Source organism: Nerophis ophidion, linkage group LG11 (assembly GCF_033978795.1).
Source record: "Nerophis ophidion isolate RoL-2023_Sa linkage group LG11, RoL_Noph_v1.0, whole genome shotgun sequence".
In the NCBI taxonomy this organism is placed as follows: domain Eukaryota; kingdom Metazoa; phylum Chordata; class Actinopteri; order Syngnathiformes; family Syngnathidae; genus Nerophis; species Nerophis ophidion.
This window is the reverse complement of record NC_084621.1, coordinates 34,188,848-34,213,685: the sequence shown is the minus strand read 5'-3', so window position 1 is coordinate 34,213,685 and position 24,838 is coordinate 34,188,848. Positions and strand designations below refer to the sequence as shown.

Genomic DNA, 24,838 nt, shown 5'->3' with positions numbered 1-24,838 from the left:
AGACAGACCACCAGCCTGGTCTGCCAATCTAGAGGAACACCCCCTGATGTCCACGCGATGCTGCAGAGTTTTGTCAACCAAGACAGCTCCACAGCATCCAGAGCCTTAAGGAACTCCGGGCGGAACTGATCCACCCCTGGGGCCTTGCCACCGAGGAGCTTTTTAACCACCTCGGCAACTTAAGCCCCATAAATAGGAGAGCCCACTACAGATTCCCCAGGCACTGCTTCCTCGTAGGAAGACGTGTTGGTGGGATTGAGGAGGTCTTCAAAGTATTGCTTCCACCTAACCACAACATCCGCAGTTGAGGTCAGCAGAACACCATCCGCACCATACACGGTGTTGACAGTGTACTGCTTCCCCTTCCTGTGGCGGCGGATGGTGGTCCAGAATCTCTTCGAAGCCATCCGGAAGTCGTTTTCAAAGGCTACCCCGAACTCCTCCCATGTCCGAGTTTTTGCCTCTGCGACCGCTGAAGCCGCACACCGCTTGGCCCGTCGGTACCTGTCCACTGCCTCCGGAGTCCTATGAGCCAAAAGACCCCGACAGGACTCCTTCTTCAGCTTGACGGCATCCCTCACCGCTGGTGTCCACCAACGGTTTCTAGGATTACCGCCCTGACAGGCACCAACTGCCTTGCGGCCACAGCTCTGATCGGCCGCCTCGACAATAGAGGTGCGGACCATGGTCCACTTGGACTCAATTTTCAGCACTTCCCTCATGACATGTTCAAAGTTCTTCCGGAGGTGGGAATTGAAACTCTCTCTGACAGGAGACTCTGCCAGACCTTCCCAGCAGACCCTCAAAATGCGTTTGGGCCTGCCAGGTCTGTCCGGCATCCTCCCCCACCATTGCAGCCAACTCACCACCAGGTGGTGATCGGTAGAAAGCTCTGCCTCTCTCTTCACCCGAGTGTCCAAAACATGAGGCCGCAAATCCGATGAAACAACTACAAAGTCGATCATGGAACTGCGGCCTAGGGTGTCCTGGTGCCAAGTGCACATATGGACACCCTTATGTTTGAACATGATGTTTGTTATGGACAAACTGTGACGAGCACAAAAGTCCAATAACAAAACACCACTCGGGTTCAGATCCGGGCGGCCATTCTTCCCAATCACGCCTCTCCAGGTTTCACTGTCGTTGCCAACATGAGCGTTGAAGTCCCCCAGTAGGACAAGGGAATCACCCGGCGGAGCACTCTCCAGTACTCCCTAGAGCAGGGGTGGGCATTACGTCGATCGCGATTGACTGGTCGATCTTGGAGGGTGTGTCAGTCGATCTCAAGCCAGGCATTAAAAAATATACATAAAAATGAGCAATCATCAATCATACCAAGACTTCACTTTCGTCAATTGTTTGACATTCTCGGCACCCGAGGATCTGCTGCGAGCTCATATTTAAGAAAAAAATCACTAACAGGGCGGACGCAGAGAAACACATTTTATTTCTAGAGACTCCTTACCTACTGTCAGAACTCTAAAGACCGACTGCACAGTTCCTTTCTTCACCATAAAAGACCTGTTTCATCCTACCTGTGCTAACAAAATAAGAGTCTCAGAAAGCTAGCGTGCACAAGCTAGCAAGCTACGGAGTTTGGTGCCAATGTATTTCTCCCCCGCCCTCAGCGACCGCTTTCTCACTTGCTTGCCCACCCGCACACTCACTGACGTCACTCACCTGCTGCAATACATTAAAGGGCCACACACATATGCTACTCTCATAACAAAGTTTTTAAAAACGAGTATGCAAGTTGGACAAATGAGATGTGGTATTGGACAGAAAGGAGGACTTTTTTTTTCCCTCCATTTGAAAATGCGGACGTTATCAGCACCACTGTCTAATTCCAATCAATGCAAGTCATCAGAATCAAATACACCAACTTATATTCTTGTCTTCATGAAAGAAAGGAATCTATGTGTGTTAAACATGCTTGTATTATCATTAAACACCATTAACTTGTTAACAAAAATGTCTCTTTCATAAATAAATAAATCCATCCATCCATTTTCTACCGCTTATTCCCTTTTGGGGTCGCGGGGAGCGCTGGCGCCTATCTCAGCTACAATCGGGCGGAAGGCGGGGTACACCCTGGACAAGTCGCCATATATAAATTATAAATAGGAATGAGGTAGATCTCCTCGACTTGGTCAATTGAAAAGTAGCTCACCTGCAGAAAAAGTGTGAGCGCCCCTGCCCTAGAGTGTACCCAAAAAGTGTGGGTACTCTGAACCGTTGTTTGGTGCGTAAGAACTGAAATCAGTGAAGGTCAAAAATCCAACTGAAGTAACAGGAGGCAAAATAGACGTGCAAGTGCAAGGAGACTCCATGACACTCCCAGTTAAACATGGCTAAATGTCCACATATTGATTTTGGAAACTGCTGTGTTTCTTTAAGCAAAGCAAAGCAGCCCATTACTGGCAGTGGGCAGCCTCCAGCCTCAGGAGCGCTAATGAGCCCACTGTGCCCTCCCTCTATCTCATCTGCATCTCTTTAAACATACAATATTGACTGTGCTAATATGTGCTTGTGTGCACAGAGAGTCATCATCCAGCTTCTTCTCCAAAAAGGATCACACATGGACAATATGTTGGTTAAGATAGTTCTTTATTATGAAGTGCCACAAAATGCTTTGTGTTCATTGTGCTTACATTGTCTAAATACTGGCTCAAAAGACCCAGGAGATCCTTCTAGATCTCCAGAGATAAAGTGTGTCAGATATCACTGTACAGCAGTAAAAACGCCTCAATCCTTTTTCTATTATCATTCTTTTTTTATTTTTAATTTTTTTTAACAAACCCTTGTCCAATAAATGATTATTTAGTTGCCCTTCAGCTTGGAAATACAAAAAAAAGGGGGAAACAAAATGAAGAGAGGTTAAGCAAGTACAAGTTTTCAATTTTACTTCTCTACCTGAATTACTAGTTTGTTTCATTGTGCTACTTTCTTTTTAAGGTGGCGATGATTAGAATGGAAGTGCTTAGAGAGCGAAAGGTGCGGAGCTTGCCTGGAGAGCACTGGTTTGCGCAGGTGTTTGAATCCAACATATGTAAAATTGCAGCTTCAACATGAAAGTTAATTGATTAAGAGCGTTTTTATCCGTTGTTGGCGGAATGCAGGGCCATGCCAAATTTAGCCCGGGAGTGATACTACACTAGCCGCCAAGTTCAGTTCAAAATTTAGGAGTCAAACATTTTTGCAGAAAATTCCTAAAAAAACACTGAAGTGCACCTGTTGTATACAGGAACTTGGACCATTTTAAGCATATTGGTAGAACATAGAACAGTAATATGTTTGGAGGAGAAAAGGTGAGGCCTTTAATCCCAGGAACACCATCCTCACCGTCAAGCATGCTGGTGGTAGTATTATGATCTGGGCCTGTTTTGATGGCTGATTGACTGAAACTTTTATTAGCAGATAGCACAGTAGAGTACATATTCCGTACAATTGACCACTAAATGGTAAGACCCGAATAAGTTTTTCAACTTGTTTAAGTCGGGGTCCACGTTAATTAATTCACGGCTGCCAATGGAACTGGTGCTTTACAGAGAGTAAATGAGACAATGAAAAAGGAGGATTACCTCCAAATTCTTCATTAGCCCGAGGTTGGGTCTTGGACACAGTTGGGTATTCCAACAGAACAATGACCCCAAACACAAGTCAAAAGTGCTAAAGGAATGGCTAAATCAGGCTAGAATTAAGGTTTTGGAATGGCCTTCCCAAAGTCCTGAAACAAGCCCATGTCAGAAAAGCAACACATTTAGCTGAACTGCACCAATTTTGTCAAGAAGAGTGGTCAAAAACTCAACCAGAAGCTTGCCAGAAGCTTGTGGATGGCTACCAAAATTGCCTTATTGCAGTGAAACTTGCCAAGCGACACGTGACCAAACATTAACATTGCCGTATGATTACTTTGGACCCAGCAGATTTGGCCACATTTTCAGTAGACGCATAATAAATTCTTAAAAGAACCAAACTTGATGAATGTTTTTTGTGATGAAGAACTTTGTGCTCGAATCACTCTATCACGGGGGAGGGTTATGGCAGAAGTGCATTGTTGGTCATGGGATGCTAACTGCTATATGCTATATGCTATTGCTGTAGCTATTAAAATCATTTCAACGTTGGCGGTAAGTTATAAACACTGAGAAGGGGTGAACAAAAATGGTACAGAAAAGGAAATCATGTACTGCAGATTACAAGCTGGACGTCGTGAAATATGCAGCAGAAAACGACAAGAGGAAGCGGCGCATACCTTTGGAGTTGGCATAGTTGTTGAGAAGCAACATCAAGGAAGAAGATTACATCAGATTTATCGATTAGGAGTGACAGATTGTTTGGTAAACGTATAGCATGTTCTATATGTTACAGTTATTTGAATGACTCTTACCATAATATGTTACGTTAACATACCAGGCACCTTCTCAGTTGGCTATTTGTTGTTCACTATTCTTTATTTATTTTAAATTGCCTTTCAAATGTCTATTGTTGGTGTTGTTTTTTGTCAAATAAATTTCCCCCAAAAATGCGAGTTATACTCCAGTGCGATTTATATATGCGATTTCTAATCCGAAAAATACCGTGTGTATATATATATATATTATATTATATTTTTTAAAGTCCTGGATAAAACATTTGCAGTGCATTTGAGGCTCATTTTTCAAAGGCTCAAGATCAGATGGGCAACATAACAGATCCGTATAAAACTGCAGTCTTCACAACCTTCTCAGATGTGTTTGTGTTACTTTCTGTCTGAGATGAAGGTGAAAGTAGGCCATCATTGCTTTTGTCCTTAGAACCCCTAAAAAAAAAAATGTTCTGAAAGCTGAATCACCGATTGAATCCCAAACTCTTCATCTCGGCTGAAATAAAGGTTAAACACGCCTGAGGAAGTGCTGCAATCATCACACGGTCTTTGTGAGAGAATCTCTTGTTCATATCAAACCTATTATTCTCCAATTGTTGGAAAAGGGATTTGAGGCGTTTAATCGGACAGATGTTCTCCGAGTGTGTGGCTATGCAAGCTTACATAACGGCAATCGTTTTTTGTTTTTTTTTCGTGCATGTGTTCTCCGTGTGTCTCCAGGGAAGCTCCAGGTATCTGCATTGGATGTTTTTTTGTTTTTTTGGTGGGGGTTAGAGAGCTGGCCTCAGCCGCACTGCAATCAGCCATGTGCATTGTTCTCTATAGCTTCATCTACTGAATCACTGGGAATGTATGGCTCTGGCTGACGTAAAAGAAGTGTGACCGTGAAGGTGCAAGACCATCCAGCTATATAAGTGCATGCTTTTTCTCCGCGGTCTAAGAATGCACGCTTTATGGTTTGAAAGGATGTGCGGTTGAATAATGCATTGCATTTCAACTTGACCACAGTGCAACATCCAACTTGCTGAAACTTCACTTCAGCTTCATGCACCTGCAGATCACCGCAGGGGTGTTTTTTATTTTTTACCTTAAATATTAGGATTGCACTGTGTTTTTTAAAGGAACCAAGGCGGCCGAACCCAGCTCTCTTCCCTAAAACCCTACATTAGTTCTACTCACTAAGAGGCAGGCAGTGCATAACACCAGAGGAAAATATGTTTTTCTTTTCTTTTTTTCTTTTCTTTCGCTAACACTACATTGGCATGTTCCCTGATGTATGTAATATTTGCCTTTTTCTGTTTCGTTGACTATAAGTGAAGTAAAACATACCTGATTTTTCAAACTGCTATACAGTAGTAGGTAATACTTCGTAAAATACCATGCATTAGTGTGATTATTGCTTCGAAAAAAGTCCTATAGAGGCGCCAAGAGAAAAATATTGCCCCTCGGTTCTATGTATGGAATTTTGGCAAAGAAAAACTTTTATGATGTTGGCATAGTTTTTTTGTGTGTTTTTGCATGCAATTTGTGAAAAAAAAAAAAAACAGAAACAGAAAAAATAGTACAAAAAAGTGGCATATGCTTTGGCCTGTTGTGATTAAAAAAAATACACAAATACAAAATAAAAAACACATTCATAATAAATAAATAGATAAATAAATAATAATAACAAATATGTTTTTCCTCAGTAGTGGAGAGAATATGGTCACTTGGTGCATTATTATCATCATTACTATAATTATTACTATTATTCCTCCAAAAAAAGTGGTTGTAAGCGTCATAGTGCAGAGAGGAAGCCAGCCGTTAGCTCCGTGTCAACCTCATCATAATAATCCGTGGATAGATAGAAGCTATATTCCTATCGGTGGCATTATTATTGCCTCTGTACAGAGCAGAAAGACGAGGTGATCAGTTTGTTTTTGTCTGGAAGTGCATGCGTAAAACAGTCCAGTCCTTGATGTCAAGGTGGGAAAAATTGTGCTATCTTCATCAGCGTTAATTGGCTCCAGGGGAAAGCGAGGTGCACAATGTGAGCGTGGAAGAGCGAGAGAGAGAGAGCGAGAGAGAGAGTGAGGTCTGAATAAAAACAGTTTGCAGGAGTGAATTCGTTTTTTTTTTGCAAGGGAGGGAGGGAAGTGGGCGGGGTCATGCATCCAGTGTCCCGAGAGGGGAAAAGGGGCCTTTGAAGCAGGCCGATTCGTAGTGCTTGTTCAGGTAACTCTTGAGCGCGAAGGTCTTGTCGCAGCGTTTGCACTTGAAGTGTTTGAAGGTGGAGTGGGTCTGCATGTGAGCGCGCAGGTTCGAGCGGTCTGCGAAGGCCTTCCCGCACTGGGCGCACCCGAAGGGCTTCTCGCCCGTATGGGAGCGCATGTGGCCCTGCAGGAGCCAGGGCCGGCTGAAGGCTTTGCCGCACACGTCGCACTTGTGTTTGAGGTCGTGCGTGAGCAGGTGCATGGCCATGGCGGGCATGGACACGTATACTTTGCCGCAGGTGGGGCATTTTTTGGCCAGCTTGCTGTCCAGCGAGCGGTGCGTCTGTTTGTGCCGGCTCAGGTTGGACGAGGTGGCGTAGGTCTTGCCGCACTCGTTGCATGTGTGCCTCTGGATGCTGCGGGGGCTGCCCATGGCTTTCCTCCTCGAGCGGCCGTCAGTGATGAAGAAGGCGTCCACTGTGTAGCCTTCGCTGACGGCGGCGTCGCCGTTGATGTAGCCGTCTGTGAGTTCCGAGCCCGGGCTGTCCGGGGACTCCGAATCCGGGGCTCCGTAGTCACTGTGGATGCCATCGTAGAGGGGGTCCGGGGAGGGCACCTTGATCCCGCCGTCACTCTCGCCATCATACACAGACGGACTGATGTAGTCGCTGATGTAACCTGCTGAAGAAAACAATGCAGATTAGCATTCTGCTCCGTCACATTATGTCTAACCGTGTAAGGCCACTTTATGACAATATTGACTTTTTTGATGTAGTGAGATTGCATGTCTGACAAATACATGATTTATGATGTTATTGTTTTAATGGCGATGGCTATTGATTGACAAGTGCACTGCAAAAAGTCACTGTTCAAAAACAAGAAAAAAAAATACAAAGACGAGGGGTATTTTATTTGATTTAAGCAAAATGATCTGCCAATAGAACAAGAACATTTGGCTTGTCAATACTTTCCAAAACAAGTAAAATTAACTAACTTCAATGAACCCAAAAATACCTAAAATGTCCATAACACATCCAGCCGAGTCCCACAGGGAGGAAGGGGGTAAAAGTTTGAAAAGTCTGCAAAAGTCCCCAAAAAGTAAAAAATACCGACCCAGGTTCGAGTCCCACCAGTCCCGCCGCTGGCCGCGCAAGTCCCGGGATGCCCAAAATGTCCATTACACACCCAAACTAGTCCCAGGGGGGGGTGGGGTAAAAGTTGGAAAAGTCCCAAAAAAGTTCAAAATACCTACCCAGGTTCGAGTCCCACAAGTCCCACTGCCGGTCGGGATTACCAATGTGTCCAAAACACACCCACCCTTGTGGGACTAAGCTGGGTGTGTTGTGGACATTTTGGGCATCCGGGGACTTGCGTGGCCGGCGGCGGGACTGGTGGGACTCTAACCTGGGTCGGTATTTTTAACTTTTTTGGGACTTTGCCGACTTTTCTCACTTTTCTCCCCCACTTCCCGTGGGACTTTGCCAGGTGCGTTTTGGACATTTTTTGCATCCCTGGACCTCTGCGGCCGGCAGTGAAACTCGTGGAACTGGAATCCGGGGAGGTATTTTGGACAATATTAGGACTTTTGATGCCTTCCTGCGCACCATTGCTGGGTGTGTTTTGGACATTTGGACAAAAATAGTTTCAAGCATGTTTTACTCAATATACTGTAGGTCATCAAATCTCAGCAACAAGCTGTAATATATTACTGAGATCATTTAGGACCAAAACACTTAAAACAAGTAAAACACTCTTACATAAAGTCTGCTTAGTGAGAAGAATAATCTTATCAGACAGAAAATAAGCAAAGATCACCCTTATTTGAGATATTTCATCTCACTTAGATTTCACTTTTTGCAGTGTGACTCTGAAGACAAGATATAATTGTTACCTAAACCTCTTTTCCAGTGGCTCGTGCAGTGGAACCTGCATGTGCTGGTGCCTCCTCGCCACTTTTAGGCTCTCGCGGACTACCTGCTTGTGGACTTCCTAGTCTTTATCCTTATTTTGGCAAGTAATGTCGTCCATGGTTTATCACGACGAATCGATTCCAGGCCTGACCGTGTTGAATTATTTTATAAAAAGCAAGATTAATATTAAATTGAATATGTTTATGGTTGGTTGAATATGCTTGTGGTTAGAGTGTCCTATGGTCGTGAGTTCAAACCCCGGCCTAGTCAGACCAAAGACTATAAAAATGGGGAACCATTGCCTCCCTGCTTGGCAGACAGCAACAAGGGGTTGGAATTGGGGGTTAAATCACCAAAATGATTCCCGAGCACGACCACCGCTGTTGCTCACTTCTCCCCTCACCTCCCAGGGGATGAATATGGGGATGGGTGAAATGCAGAGGATAATTTCACCACACCTAGAGTGTGTGTGTGGGTGAAAACGGTTGGGACTTTAACTTTAACTTTATTGATGTAGCTTGAAAAAATGTTTCCAACCTCCAAAATATGTTTTGAACATAATTAAAGCCCTCTAGACATGAAATAACACCCATAATGTATAATTACTTTTTGCACTAAATTCACTCACTATAATGTTGAGTGGTTCTACTGTAGGTTACACCCAGTTATCACCTGTAGGGATGGTATTGTGTACAACGTATATCAAATGAGTACAGTATTCTAAAAACGCTGCCCACTACTGAAACCCACTACTACCCACCACGCAGTCTGATAATTTATATATCAATGATGAAATATTAACATTGCAACACATGCCAATACGGACTTTTTAGTTTACTAAATTGCAATTTTAAATTTCCCGGGAGTTTCGTCTTGAAAACGTTGTGTAATGATGACGCGCACGCAAGACCTCACAGGTTTTTAGGAAGTATGAGCGCTGCGCACACACAGAGCTAAAAGTCGTCTGTTTTAACTGCATAATTACACAGTATTTTGGACATCTGTGTTGCTGAATCTTTTGCAATTTGTTCAATTAATATTGGAGAAGTCAAAGTAGAAAGATGGAGTTGGGAAACTTTAGCCTTTAGCCACACAAACACTGGGTGATTCCTTGTTTAAAATTCCTGGAGGTGAAATGTTACTATGGATCAGAGCGCGGTCAAAACAACATAAATCACGACGGAATGTCAACCAGCAGGTTTCGGTGAGAAATTTGTGGTTAAAAAGTCGCTTCTTACCGGGGAAAAGCTGAGCTTGTGCTGTCCATAGCTGCCGTCGACTTCCCTGAGACACTGCGCGTCAAGACACCCGTGGAAACACCCCTCCGACTATCAGGTAATATTAAACTCACTAAAACACTAGCAACACAATAGAAAGATAAGGGATTTCCCAGAATTATCCAAGTAAATGTGTTAAAAAACATCAGAATCCATCCCAATGCAATCGCCTTTTTTTTTTCTTTCTAATCCGTTGCTATCAATATCCTCAAACACAAATCTTTCATCCTCGCTCAAATTAATGGGGAAATTGTCATTTTCTCAGTCCTAATAGCACTTTTTGATGGAGGCTACCATTAAAATCAATGTGAATATGTGAGGAGCCATCACACATGTGACGTCATCGTCTGCGACTTCCGGTAGAGGCAGGGCTTTTCTCTTAACACTGACAGTTGCGAACTTTATCGTGGATGTTCTCTACTAAATCCCTTTTAGCAAAAATATGGCAATATCGCGAAATCATCAAGTATGACACATAGAATGGACCTGCTATCCCTGTTTAAATAAGAAAATCTCATTTCAGTAGGCCATTAAACAATGCCTGAAATAGTATGTAAAAAATAGGAAAACATGCAATTTTGTGTAAACAAAACACCAAAAATATTGTAATTTTTATTTATTTTTGTGACATTCAAGCTGGACAGATTAGTAATTATAATTGATGAATTATCCATCCATCCATTTTCTACCGCTTATTCCCTTTTGGGGTCGCGGGGGGCGCTGGTGCTGATCTCAGCTACAATCGAGCGGAAGGCAGGGGACACCCTAGACAATTCGCTACCTCATCGCAGGGCCAATTTATCAATTATGTGAAATAAATTCAAACTAAGTAGAGATGGGTATTGAATTTGGTACTTTTGAGGCACTGACCGTATTCCGTCCTTACGGGTGTCAATTTACATTAAATCAAACGGTGCCATATTTCGATGTCTTTTGTTGTCACGTCTGCTTTCAGACTAAACACCTGATCATGTAAAGAATCACTAAGACAGCTGTCAGCAGTCAAACTCCCTCTAAGTAATGTTGCTATTTTAAACACTTGTTTGTTATGCAAAATGTTTGTCAAATTGATAATTGGTCACACTGCACTGCAAAAATCAAAGTGAGATTAAATATCTCAAATAAGGGTGATATTTGCGTATTTTCTGTCTGATAAGATCATTCTTTTCACTAAGCAGATTTTATGTTTGAGTGTTTTACTTGTTTTAAGGGTTTTGGTCCTAAATGATCACAGTAAGATAGTGCAGCTTGTTGCTGAGATGTTTTGACTTAAAACATGCTTGAAACTAAAATATCAACTGTTGCAAAGCAGTGTCATCAACACTCACAAGTATAAATCTATTTTTTTAGTAATAATTTCTTATTTCAAGCATGAAAAAAAAATCATGACTTTGACACAATTGTGTCTCATAATTAAAAAAGATGACAGCCAAATGGACTTTGCTGTTTTACTTTCAATGAAACATAGAAAATATGTACTCACATAGTAGTACAGTTGTTATTAGTGAGAACATACTTATTTTAAGGTATTTTTAGGTTCATTGAGGTTAGCTAATTTAACTTGTTTCGGAAAGTCTTGACAAGCCAAACGTTTGTGTTCTATTGGCAGATCATTTTGCTTAGTTCAAGTAAAATAACCCTCATTCTTCTTGTTTTTGAAGACTGACTTTTTGCAGTGTACAGTAGGGGTGTCAAACTCATTTTAGATCGGGGGCCACATGGATAAAAATCTACTCCCAAGTGGGTCAGACTGGTAAACTCACGGCACGATAACATAAAAATAAAAGACAACTATAGATTGTTTTCTTTGTTTAAAAACAGAACAAGCACATTCTGAAAATGTACGAATCATAATGTTGTTGGGGTTTTTTACACTTATATGTTGCGGTTAATCGTATTCTATCTTTATTTGTCGTTATTTATACTTTGTGAATACATTATGTGGTAATGTTCATCAGTCAACTCATTGTTGTTAATTTTCAATCCATCATGATAAAGAATTATATTAAAAAAAAATTAACAGGATGTTATTTATGTAGTTTGCTCATTTTCCTCGACTGGTGCACTAACATCATGTGTTTTATTGTACATCTTTCTACAACGATACAAAATTTTTTTATTGTGACATCTAGTGGACACATTTAGAAGAGCAGTGTCTTTCATTCAAAAATTTCGGCTCATTTTTATACTTAGCAAACACATCCAGGCCGTACGTTCGACACCCCTGCCTTAGATCATAAGAAGCTTAGGCTGTCTTTGTTGTCATTCAAATGTGTTTTTTTACAGTGCAGAAAAGAACAACATCTCCTTGCAAATTACATGTTGTGCAGGATGAAAATATCAGAAACTATTTGCATATTAAAAACACTAGCAAGTCTTTAAAAACATTAAAACAACAGCAGTATTTGTATTTACATAAAATGAACATTTTGCAAACTTGCGATGTATGTTATACTGTATTTTTTCCAGTGAGGTAGTTCTGTACGGGGTTCGTGGGGGAATTGAGGGAATATTTGTGGGGTTCTAAAGTCTTATGGCCCGTGGGAAGAAGCGGTGGGGGTGGAAGATGTCTCTGTTAAATTTCTGAGCCTTGTTCGGACAGCAGATTTTTGCTATCTCATGGATGGGAGAAAGTGGATTCTGAATGATCTTCTCCACTGTCCTCACCACTCTCTGCAGGGACTTCCAGTAGATTTGTTGATAGCATTCCATGTTGCTAACATTGCTTATTGTTTGCATCGCTCTCGCAGAAGGTTCGCCAATGTCATGTGGAGCTGATGACGTCACACTGTGCACTGCTACATCTCATCTTTTGACATTGCTCACGTCAAACGCTCACTAAGGTCGAAATTTGTTTTCTGATGAGGTAGGAGTTTAAGATGGAAGTACATGAAAAAGTTTTCCCGCAAAAATGTTGTGAACTTTTTCTTACAAATTTCTTACAAGCATCATGCCTGCAGGACGAGGGTCAGCTAAACAAGCTTCTCTACACACCTCAGCTCACCGGCTTCAAAATGTAGACAAACACCATTGGTGGATCTACACCTAAAATCCACTGTAATGACACCAAGTACAGAAAAGTATCAAGTCAATACTACTTTGATTACGTCGATTTTTTTGGCATCACAACATCTTCTTTAATTTTTTAAAAATGTATATTATGTTTATAAACTCAGGAAATACGTCCCTGGACACATGACGAACTTTAAATATGACCAATCTATGATCCTGTAACTATTTGGTATAGACGTGATAGCCAAATTTGTGGTATCATCCAAAACTAATGTAAAGCATCCAAACAACGGAAGAGTAAGTGATTATCAAATTTTAACAGAAGTGTAGGTAGAACCCCAGGGCAGCTGTGGCTACTGATGTAGCTTACCACCACCAGGTGTGAATGAATGTTGAGTCCCACTTCTCTGTGAGCGCTTTGAGTGTTTAGAAAAGCGCAATATAAATCTAAGTTATTTTTTTTTTATTTTTTTTAAAGAGAAATTAAGCAGATATTAACAGTAAATGAACAAGTAGAAAAATAATACATTTTCTACCGCTTGTCCTTAATATTTAAAAAAAATAATAGAATGGATAATGACACAATATGTTACTGCATTTGTCAACGGACTAATTTAGGAGCCTTTGTTTGCTTACTTACAATTAAAAGACAAGTTGTCTTGTATGTGCTATTTAATTTAAGGACAAACTTGCAAATATAAACATATGTTTAATGTAACCCAAGATTTTTTTGATAAAATAAAGCCAATAATGCAACTTTTTGTGGTACCCTTTTCTTTTAGAAAAGTACCGAAAAGTATCGAAATTATTTTGGTACAAGTACCAAAATATTGGTATCTGGACAACAATACCGCACTGTAATAAACATATCACACAAAACTTAAAACAACACCTAACTTAAGCAATATTAAATATGTAATTTATGTCTTGTTTTTTCTTAGTGAAGTTGCAATACGGGCAGCACGGTGAGAGAGGGGTTAATGCGTCTGCCTCACAATACGAAGGTCCTGAGTAGTCCTGGGTTCAATCCAGGGCTCGGGATCTTTCTGTGTGGAGTTTGTATGTTCTCCCGTGAATGTGTGGGTTCCCTCCGGGTACTCCGGCTTCCTCCCACCTCCAAAGACATGCACCTGGGGATAGGTTGATTGGCAACACTAAATGGTCCCTATTGTGTGAATGTGAGTGTGAATGTTGTCTGTCTATCTGTGTTGGCCCTGCGATGAGGTGGCGACTTGTCCAGGGATTGTAGCTGAGATAGGCACCAGCGCCCCCCGCGATCCCAAAGCGGTAGAAAATGGATGGTTGGGTGGAAGTCGTAATACTTGAAGCACAATGTGACGAGGGACGACTGGCTGCATGTGGGTAGTCCCTATTTTACCGACCCTCTCCTATACGCCTTTTGCAGACATATTTTTTTCCTTGCTTTTGTTTGACTTCCTTTTTTTTGTGTTGAGCTTCATGCAGCTACTTTTTGTTTGGCTCCATATTTTTTGCCAAGCCTTGAATAAAGCTTTATGTTTTGGCCTTAATTAAGACCAGGGGCTGCATTTACCCAGATTGCAGCAGACAAAAAAGTCTCGCAGTGTGTACGCATACTGAAAAAAATCTATGCCAAAAAATTGGCGTATTCCTACACATTTTTTTTACTATCGACGTCAAATGGTGTAGGTCAGAATAATTGTATCTAAGTTATAAAAAAAAGGTTGTGTTTCAATGAGTTCCCGGGCGAGCAGACAAAAGCAGTCTTTGAATCTACCAAGAAGAAGGTTTGTAAAACTCCACAGTGTAGGATGGGAAACAACATGAAGGTGTTCTGTTTCTTTCATCTATTGTAATCACAGCAAGGTTGTGTCTTGACCCAAGAAATACAAATCGGAGAGGAAGGAGGGCCTGACACCCCTCAAGGCACCTTTTCTTTGATATGTCCTGTGACCGAGGGCAACGGCTGTTTACAATCTTTCTGTGAGCTGTTTACCACCTTTTCCTTGAACCAACCTTTTCTTTGAAATGTTTGTAATCAAAGGCGATGGTTGTTTACGACCCCTGTCCCTTAGAAACAGCTGTTTCCATGTAATCAGAGAAAGTCCAAATAAAACTTTCGCCAGAGCGTGCTGGGAGACTGCGCAAGAGTACAGCCCAGACATCTCTCCTCAATTGAACCAAATTTAATTGTGTCTCTGTTTATTTTTTTGCTTCTTGTCTTGTTTAATAGGTGTCATCAGTGTTTGAACCTGACAGTGTCAACACAAAATAAAGTTCATACATGTACTATCAAATATATACACGTATCCATTCACAATTAGCATTTCTTTAATTGCGTGTATAATGTATTTGTTAGAGCCTAAATATAAAAATTATAAAGTTGTAATGTTGTAGTTATATTGTACATGCAGTTGTATTGTGGTGGATCCCCGAAGCATTATTATTTTTTCTCAGTTTTTAAAGAATGGCATACCGTAGCACTCTATAAAAATGTGTCAGTACCTGTCGTAGCAGACCTGATTTTATTTTGTATTTTCCTCATTTCTGTATTGAGTTAATTTCCTGTGCTCTTACTTTTGTTGAACCTCCTGTTTGCCTTCACCACTCCTCTGGTCTGAGCACTGTCTCACCTGTGTCACCTGTCCCTGAAAGGCAATCTGGGCTCACCAGTTCCAAGCTGCCAATCAGGCTTCTTTATATGCCAGCCTTGCCCTCCACACAGTGCTCAATCATTGTTTTTTTGTCGCTTAGCTTGTATTGCATGTTCCCTGTGCACTTCCCACTTGCACTGTTAATACCTTTTTTTTTGACATTAAAGTCATGTTAACCTGCGCTACGCCTGTCGTCTCTGCATCATGGGGTTGTGCAAGCAAAAAAGCAATCCATTTAGTGTGTCTGTCTTTATGTATATGCAGAATATATGCTGATGATTAAAGTGCTCACAATACTGAGAGGAGGAGCTGTAGATAAAGTTAAAATACCACTGACAGTCACACACACACTAGGTGTGGTGAAATTACACTCTGAATTCGACCCATACCCTTGTTCCACCCACTGGGTGGTGAGGGGAGCAGTGGGCAGCAGCGGTGGCCGTGCCCTGGGATCATTTTGGTGATTTAATCCCCAAATAATCATTTAGCAGCAGCAATGTGATTAATCAAGGCTGTTTTGCAGCTATGTTTTGGCTCATTTAAAAGGAAAGTGAAAACTGGCACAGTTACGCACAAATGGCGGGGACAAATGAGGCGATTACGCTGCAATGACAGACAATGGAGAGAGAATGTTCCAACCGTGTGCATGTCAACATGGTTGAACTGTCAGAAATAAAAAAATAAAAAACATATTAGACATGATATCTATTGAGCAATGCCATATATAATTGTATAGCTGCTGGAAGACTTAAGCCAAAACACCAAAACAATCCATCCATCCATCTATTTCCTACCGCTTTCAGGGTCGCTTATCCCAGCTGCACTCCAGTGGAAGGCAGGGTAGTCCGAAATAAATACGATTACTTTGTTTTGGTGTCTGTTGGCATATTTTTTTAATTGAAAAAAAAAACTGAAGTAAAATTGGAAAAAAAATATTCCAACATGCATGTTCTTACCACAGGATCATTCCAGTGCAGCATCACAATTACTGTCTGTGTGTTTGGCACAACACCAACATCTACCAGAGCACACCTTCTGCATTTCTAAAAACATATTATCAATCAATTACTCAATCAATGTTTATTTATATAGCCCTAAATCACAAATGTCTCAAAGGACTGTACAAACCTGTCACGTCTTGTTCGGCATTGTGATGCCGGGTTCGATTCCCTCGAGGATGCGTCAAGTTAACACAGCAAAGGTAAGAATATAAACAATGTATTTAACGAAAATGATCTATGAAACAAAACACTGGTGCTAATAAAAAGGCAAACCAAAGACGCTAGCATAAAAGCTAGGATATACAAAAAAGAGAACTAAACTGCCACATAGACACATTAAAGAGAAAAACAAAACATACAGCATGAGAGCTGGAATAAACAAATGGCTGAGCGTGAAAAGCTAGCGAGAATATACATACAATGTAGAGTGCAGGCGTAACTTGTTGCGTGAAAACAAATTATGAACCCAGTCCGAACAAACAAAAGAGGACGGCTTATAAAGTGACGGAGATTATCTGTAGCAGGTGTGCGGGGCGTGAGCAGCAGGTGAACTGATGTGTAACCATAGTGATGGACAAAAACAGGAAATAAACGGGTCAGACTGAGAATGAAAAAACAAACATGTGAAGATCTGAGCAGCAGACCCCAACAAAAGACAGATACCAGATGTCTCAAAAAACACAAACAAAAACTTGAACCCCCCCCCCCCCCCCCCCACCCCCCAAAACCAGAAAGTTCACAAACGAAGGGAAGGCGGAGGGAGGCCACAGTGGAGGGTCGCCAGATCGCATGTCCCCGAATCCACCGAGGACACATCATGTGGCGGCGGCGGGTGGAACGCCGCTGCCGAAAAAGTTTCTGCGGGCGACCTCGAAAAGGCCACATTAGTGGCCGCCTCGTAGGATGAGGTGCCCGGCGAGGCGGACGACCCGGGCACGGCCACATTCGTGGCCGACATGGAGGAGGGAGTGTCTGGCGAGGAGGACGACCTCGCAGACGCCACGCCCGTGGTCGACGTGGTGGACGACGCCTCAGCACCGAAATCCCAGCAGGCTTGGAAGCAGCAGACGAGGGTGCGGGGACTGCCGCCAAAGCAGGCCCGAGTGCAGCTGGCGTGGATGATGCGGGTGCTGCAACCGAAGAAGAGGTCATTGGCGGCGTGGAAACCGCAGAAGGCGTCATTGGCGGCGTGGAAACCGCAGAATGCGTCATTGGCGGCGTGGAAACCGCAGGAGGCGTCATTGGCGGCGTGGAAGCCGCAGGAGTCGTCATTGGCGGCGTGGAAGCCGCAGGAGTCGTCGTCGACGTGAATACAGGCGTAGTCGTCGGTGGTGCTGGCGTGGGCTCCAGCCCCAACGTCTGCGCTGATGTGGGCTCCATCCCCGTCGTCTGCGCTGATGTGGGCTCCAGCCCCGTCGTCTGCACTGATGTGGGCTCCAGCCCCGTCGTCTGCGCTGGTGTGGGCTCCAGCCCAGTCGGCGGCGGTGCTTGGCGGCGTGGAGCTGGTACCGGTGCTTGGCGGCATGGAGCTGGTACTGGAGTGGGCTCCAGCTTACGAACTGGTGCTGGAGTGGGCTCCAGCCCATGAGTTGGTGCTGGCGTGAGAACCAGCTTAGAGTCTGAAACTGGTGCGAAAACCAGTCGAGAGTCCAATTCTGGCGTGAAAACCAGGTCAGAGTCATGCGCTGGTGTAAGAACCAGACTGGGAGAAATGCCGAACACCGGTGGTGGAGGACGTGCTGGAGGTAATGACCTAGCAATACTAATCACTGGTGGAGGAGGTCTACTTGGCCGTAGAGAATTGGCCGTGGGAAACACAGGTGGAGGAGGTCTACGGGGAAGAGGTAAGCGGAATACAGGTGGCGGCGGCCTAGGAGGAGCTAGTGGTTTAACGGGCCAAAAAACAGGTAAGGGTGGCCTCAAAGGAGGTTGCGGTTTGACAGTTTGAAGAACCGGTAAAGTTGGCCTACGTGTAGGTGCTAACCGGAATATCGGTGGAGGAGGTCTGCAAAGCCGTTGAGACTTGGCCTGGGGAAAACAGGTAAAGGTGGTCTGCATGGTGGCTGTGGTTTAGAGGGTAGTATCTGTGCTACCTCCGTAGCACAGCTATAGGCCATAGCCCCTCCCTCCAGACGGGGATCCCAGACCTGTTCCCTATGGTCAGGGACTGACCTTAAGGGAGGGTGGTGGGAGGTTTGGAGGCGGGCCGACTCCTCCCCTTTAATTTGACCACAATTTCCTTTAGAAAAGGGAGGAAACACCTTGGACTTGGCCGGAGAATTAGGTTTTAAAGGAGGTGTAGGAGAAGCAGATTGTGAATTACCCGAATAATAAAAAGAAAAATTGTCCTGATAATTTTGTATTTTATCATAAATGTTATTGTTAGAAAGTTGTTGAGAGGTAGATTTACTGTCCACAATATAAAAATCCTCAGCAAAGATATCGACGACAGGGGGCGGTGTTGCGTCACCGGTGGGCGTTCCCCACATGTCATCATTACAGTCTGAGATGGTGTCATGGCGGCTGAAGGAATGATTAAAAAAAAAACAAGCAGGATTACCGGTAGTGGAAGGTGAATCTTGAATGGAATGACAGTTGCTGTGTCCATGGGGAGGAATAAGTGGTGCTGGAACATTACTGCCGCGCGGGGGACCTCTCCACTGGACCCCCCGCCTTTTTGGGGCAGCGCGAACGGCTTCGGAGGAGACTTCAGCCCCACAGCCGAGTCTTTCCTGCTCCCAAGCCATGAGCTCCAACCACAACCCTAAATCGAAGGGTTCCTTCCTCTGGTTCGACGCGAGGGAATTCTTTTTTGCTGGGTTCATACTGTTACGTCTGTTCGGCATTGTGATGCCGGGTTCGATTCCCTCGAGGATGCGTCAAGTTAACGCAGCAAAGGTAAGAATATAAACAATTTATTTAACGAAAATGATCTATGAAACAAAACACTGCTGCTAATAAAAAGGCAAACCAAAGACGCTAGCATAAAAGCTAGGATATACAAAAATGAGAAATAAACTGCCACATAGACACATTAAAGAGAAAAACAAAACATACAGCATGAGAGCTGGAATAAACAAATGGCTGAGCGTGAAAAGCTAGCGAGAATATACATACAATGTAGAGTGCAGGCGTAACTTGTTGCGTGAAAGCAAATTATGAACCCAGGCTGAACAAACAAAAGAGGACGGTTTATAAAGTGACGGAGATTATCTGTAGCAGGTGTGCGGGGCGTGAGCAGCAGGTGAACTGATATGTAATCATAGTGATGGACAAAAACAGGAAATCAACGGGTCAGACTGAGAATGAAAAAACAAACGTGAAGATCTGAGCAGCAGATCGCAACAAAACCACTACGGCTCCCCCCACCCCCACCCCTCTAGGGGACCGAAAGCAATGGCTGTCGAGCCGGTCTAACATGATACTGTGAAAGTTCAATCCATAGTGGCGCCAACACAGCCGCGAGAGTTCAGTCCACAGGAAACCATCCCAAGCGGAGTTGGATCAGCATCGTAGAGATGTCCCCAACCGATACACAGGCAAGCGGTCCATCCTGGGTCCCGACTCTGGACAGCCAGAGTACTTCATCCATGGTCATCGGACCGGACCCCCTCTGTCCCCCCACCAAGGGAGGGAGGGACAGAGGAGAAAAATAAAAGAAGCGGCAGATCAACTGGTCTAAAAAGGAGGTCTATTTAAAGGCTAGAGTATACAAATGAGTTTTAAGGTGAGACTTAAATGCTTCTATGCAAATTATGTTGTCTAGACTTGGGCGAAGACCCAGAATGTTCTCCTATCTTAAATCCACTCCTGTTTCTCATGATGACTATTTGAGTCGTGCAACATTTGGCATTACTTGACAAAATAAACATCTAAATAATAAATACATTATTTGGACGAAGACATTGCCAACAGAAGTAAAAATGTTTTTCTTCTTCTCAGCAGTTGTTCTTACTCACAGTGGAGCTGATATTATTACCGGTGAAATATTTGCACTCTGTGTGTCATTATTATTATATTTGATGATACTTAGCACTTCAAAAAATTATCTAGTTACGATGGTCGATATGATAAGCATCAATCTGAAAATATCACCTTTTTTTACTTCAGAGACAGTACAACAGTTTATCCTTTCAATCATCTCCATGTGTGCATATTTAAATGAAATTCTCCTGTTATCATATGATATTTGATGCTCTTATATAACAGAATGTCTGTGCAATTTTCTTTTTTTGTATGTCTTGACTAAAATGACTATAAAGCCTTGGTACATGCACAATTCTTTCTTCTAGGACTAACAATTAAACAGGTGCAATTTGTTAGTGTCTGTGGTATAATTTAGGTCAGGGGTCGGCACCCCAAAATAGTGAAAGAGCCATATTGGACCAAAAAAAAAATAAAATAATAATAATCTTCCACACAAAATAAAAAGCCGTATATAAGTGTTATATTGAAGGCAACACAGGACGTGAGTGTCTGTATTAGCTATATTGGCCTACTATCAAAATGAGTGTGTCGCAGGCTTACACAAATCTTTGTTGACAGAAATGTTGAAATATATTATTTATTCTACCCATTTTTACAACATTGGAAAATATTAGTAAAACAGAGGCTTCTCAGAGGGTGAGATAATGTTTAGATATTACTGGCTTAGAATGGCCAAAGGTCCAAGTTAAAGAAAATGGCAGACTATCTTCTTCGAATGGATTTATAACAATCTATGCAAGCTGAAATGCAGGCAATATTACATATAGATAATATGTCATGAGAAATGCAGATATTAAGTAAATACACAGAGGACATAGTAAATTAAATTAACTCAAATATGCATACAAGTGAGGCATAATGATGCAATATGTACATAAAGCTATCCTAATGTTAGCATTGATTAGCTTGAAGTCATGCACTGACCACATATGCCTCATTAGCACGCCACACAAGTCAATAACATTAACAATATTCACATTTGTGCATTCACACACAGCATAAATAGTTTGGTCGACAAAATGAGACAAAGATGGAGTTGCGTAAAACATCTTTCACTGGCATTGTTGGAGAAGGTTATACATGTAAACAAACTCCGGTGAGTTCAAGAATTGCCAAAATTAGTAGGACAAAATGGCACTTGCCAAATACTCTCATCAGAAAAGCATGTTTAAAATAAATAATGGTATTTCTAAAAATGAGGAAGGTGTGTGTCATGTTTGTCTTCCCAGAGAAACCCTATTAAAGCAAAAATATATTTTCCCCATCTTTTTTTATTTTCATACATTTTTGAAAAGCTCCAGAGAGCCACTAAGGTGGCGCTATAGAGCCACATGTGGCTTTAGAGCCGCAGGTTGCAGACCACTGATCTAGGTTAATATTACCATGTTTTTATTTTGAAGCCTACTTTTCTAGTGAAGAGGAAGACACCGCGTGCAGGTTTTGATGCCTTGTTAGTGGACAACGATTATGCTGTAGTTGCTAAACAATAATGATGAAGTTAACAGTGTCGCAAACACACAAAAAAATTGTCGACCATGTATGTCGAGGTGCATGGTGAACTTGACAACATTGACATAAATTGGACTAACTAAAGCAGATTCTAGGGTTTTTATTTACTCATATTATACATGGCTCTACTGACGCTTGATATAACCAGGTAGTATTTCTACGATTTGGTCAGTCTGCAGCCAGGGTACTGAGCCAATACCCAAAGCCAGCACCGAGAAATGGAAATGCAGAATTAGTGCCAACAATGTTGAATATGGACTGTATTGTTTTTAAAAGATGTATTGTTAAATTTTTAGCTCAACCAAGTCTGATTGAGGCACATATGGGAAATTTGGTGACTAAAATAACCAATTAATTATGGATTGTTCCAATCCAATCCAATCCACTTTATTTGTATAGCACATTTAAACAACATACATTTTTCCAAAGTGCTGCACAACAATATTAAAAACAATATTCAAATATTATCCTTAGCTCCACCAATGACTGAATAAAAACAAAAAAATAAATAAATATAACACTAACATAAAAAAATATATAAAAATAAATATGATGAAAAAGGATTTTAAAGGGTAAAAAACAATTAAAACAATACATATAAATCAACATTTTAAAAACACAGAGGACCACACAACTCACGTAGTGTTAAAAGCCAAAGAATAAAAGTGGGTCTTAAGACAAGACTTTAAACACTCCACTGTGGGAGCAGTTCTAACATGGTGGGGCAGAGTGTTCCAGAGCTTAGGGCCGGCCACAGAGAAGGCCCTGTCTCCCCTCAATTTAAGTTTCGTCTTGGGCACTACAAGCTAGAGCTGGCTCTTGGACCTCAAAGCGAGATTGGTGTTAATTTGGATGTATATTATCAATGCAATGCCTTGAGGACAGTGTGGTAAAATGTCGTTTTTCTCCACACTGTACCCAGAAAGGGACAAGTGGTAGAAAATGGATGGATTGATGTTACGAGCTATCATCGGATGTCATTACTAGAAAAATATATACTGTATGTCCACATCCTGTGTGCATAAATCTGTTAGTCATGACTGCACTTCCTCTCAAATGTACTGTACACACCCATCTGTAGCACTTGAAGCATTCTGTTTCATGTTTTAGCTGACTTTTTGTTCGAGGAAGTGGACGTGTGTGTGTGTTTGTGTGTGTGTGCGTGCGTGGGTGTGTACGTGTGTGTGTGTTCTTGTATTTCTACCCTTCTTGAGACATCAACAAGGAAAAGTACCTTCAATATGAGGACCGGTGAACAAGTTGGAACATAAATCACAGGCCCAAAACGGAAAACCATTGCATTTAATAGAGAATGTCTCATTTGCACCCCTGGTGGTGAAATCTAACAAAATTAGGGTGGACCCAAAAAGGAGTTATTTTTCAAATGTGTCGGTTTTAAAAGTGCTCCCCCTCTGGTCAACATATGAAATAACAAGTGTGTGTAAGAAATTGAAATGCGACCCCTCTGGCCAAAATCAATTAAAAAAAACATGAAGATTAAAAAACAATTACAAAAAAAAATAATTAACAAAAAGCTTTTTTATTCTGACAATGTGTCGACTTTTTTTCTTATTACATCGGCAACATTTTCTCATATCTATTTTTGTTTCTGTATTATTGCAATATTTTTTCGTAAAATTATTACATTTTTATTTATCTTATTAGTTTTTAATGCAAAATGGTGACAATTGTCATATAAAATTCTGACTTTTATCACAATATTGCCAATTGTTTTGTAAAATTATGACTTTTGTTATAATTTTACAAAGTAAAATTATAACAAAAGTTATTATTTTAATATTGCCAAGTTATTATTTTAATATTGCCAACATTTTAAAGTTTTCTTATAAAATTGTGACTTTTGTCCAGTTAATTTACGACCCTTTTCATAAAATTGCCAACATTTTAAGCTTTTCTTGTAAAATTGCGACTTTTATTGAGTAAAATTCTAACTTTTCTCATATATTGTACAAATGTTCAGTTTTTCTTGTTAAATTTTGACTTGTGTTGAGTAAAAGTTCCAACTCATTTTTCACAACAAACTTTTTTTTTATTTGCATATTATTTATCTATTATTAATGTTGTAAATACAAACCTTTTTGTGTGCGTGTGCGTGTGTGTGTGACTTTGCGTGTGTGTGTGTGTGTGTGTGTGTGTGTGTGTATGTGTGTGTGTGTGTGTGTGTGTGTGTGTGTGTGTGTGTCTGTGAGTTGAATAGACGTAATAACTGCTGCCTGTTTACTGGCTTGTAATTTTTAGCAGAGTAGCAACAAACATATTTCCCTCCAAAGTCATCATGTTGTCAACACACTGAATTAGTATATTTTTTTTTTACTATGAAATTTGAATGATTCATAATTTAATGGCCAAGTCAGACTTACAAATGTTGATATGCCAATTAGACTTAGTATGGCTAAATTGGACTTATTGTAAATCAATCAGCTTAAAAGATTTGTTGTTGTTTGTTCCATCCAAGGTTGTCTGCATATTGTACGTTGCAGAAATTATCAAATTGTTAATCCTTTTATTGTTTATGGTTGCTTTTAGATTGTGATTGGTATTGAAAGCACACAGAGGAGAGTAGGGATATAAGGAGTTTCTGTTGCAGGACATTTTCACTACGACATACAGTATGTATAATGTATATGTGCTTTAATTAGATCAATCACAGGTTATTAGTTTGCTTGCATAGACACAATTTGCTTAAGAAAATACCCCAATATTTGGCTTCAAATGCAATTTTGGAGTCAGAAGGTCACACAGAAACCATCCTTTCATCCATCTTCTGCCGCTTATCTGAGGTCGGGTCGCGGGAGCAGCAGCCTAAGCAGGGAAGCCCAGACTTCCCTGTCACCAGCCACTTTCTCCAGCTCCTCCCGGGGATCCCGAAGCGTTCCCAGCCCAGCCGGGAAACATAGTCTTCCCAACGTGTCCTGGGTCTTCCCAGTGGC

At 41.7% G+C, this 24,838-nt stretch overlaps 1 protein-coding gene across 2 annotated transcripts in view; it reads right to left on the bottom strand.

Moving 5' to 3' along the window:
- Positions 1-2,415: 2,415 nt before the first annotated feature.
- The window catches only part of LOC133561971 (transcriptional repressor scratch 1-like), a 42,443-nt gene continuing 20,020 nt past the window's right edge, over positions 2,416-24,838 (bottom strand). Inside the window, exon 2 of one of the 2 annotated variants that reach the window (XM_061915717.1) lies at positions 2,416-7,239. In XM_061915717.1, coding sequence (XP_061771701.1) covers positions 6,512-7,239 — 728 coding nt within the window. In that variant the 3' untranslated portion in view covers positions 2,416-6,511. The remainder of the gene's footprint in view (positions 7,240-24,838) is intronic. The other variant, XM_061915718.1, reaches the window with a different exon arrangement.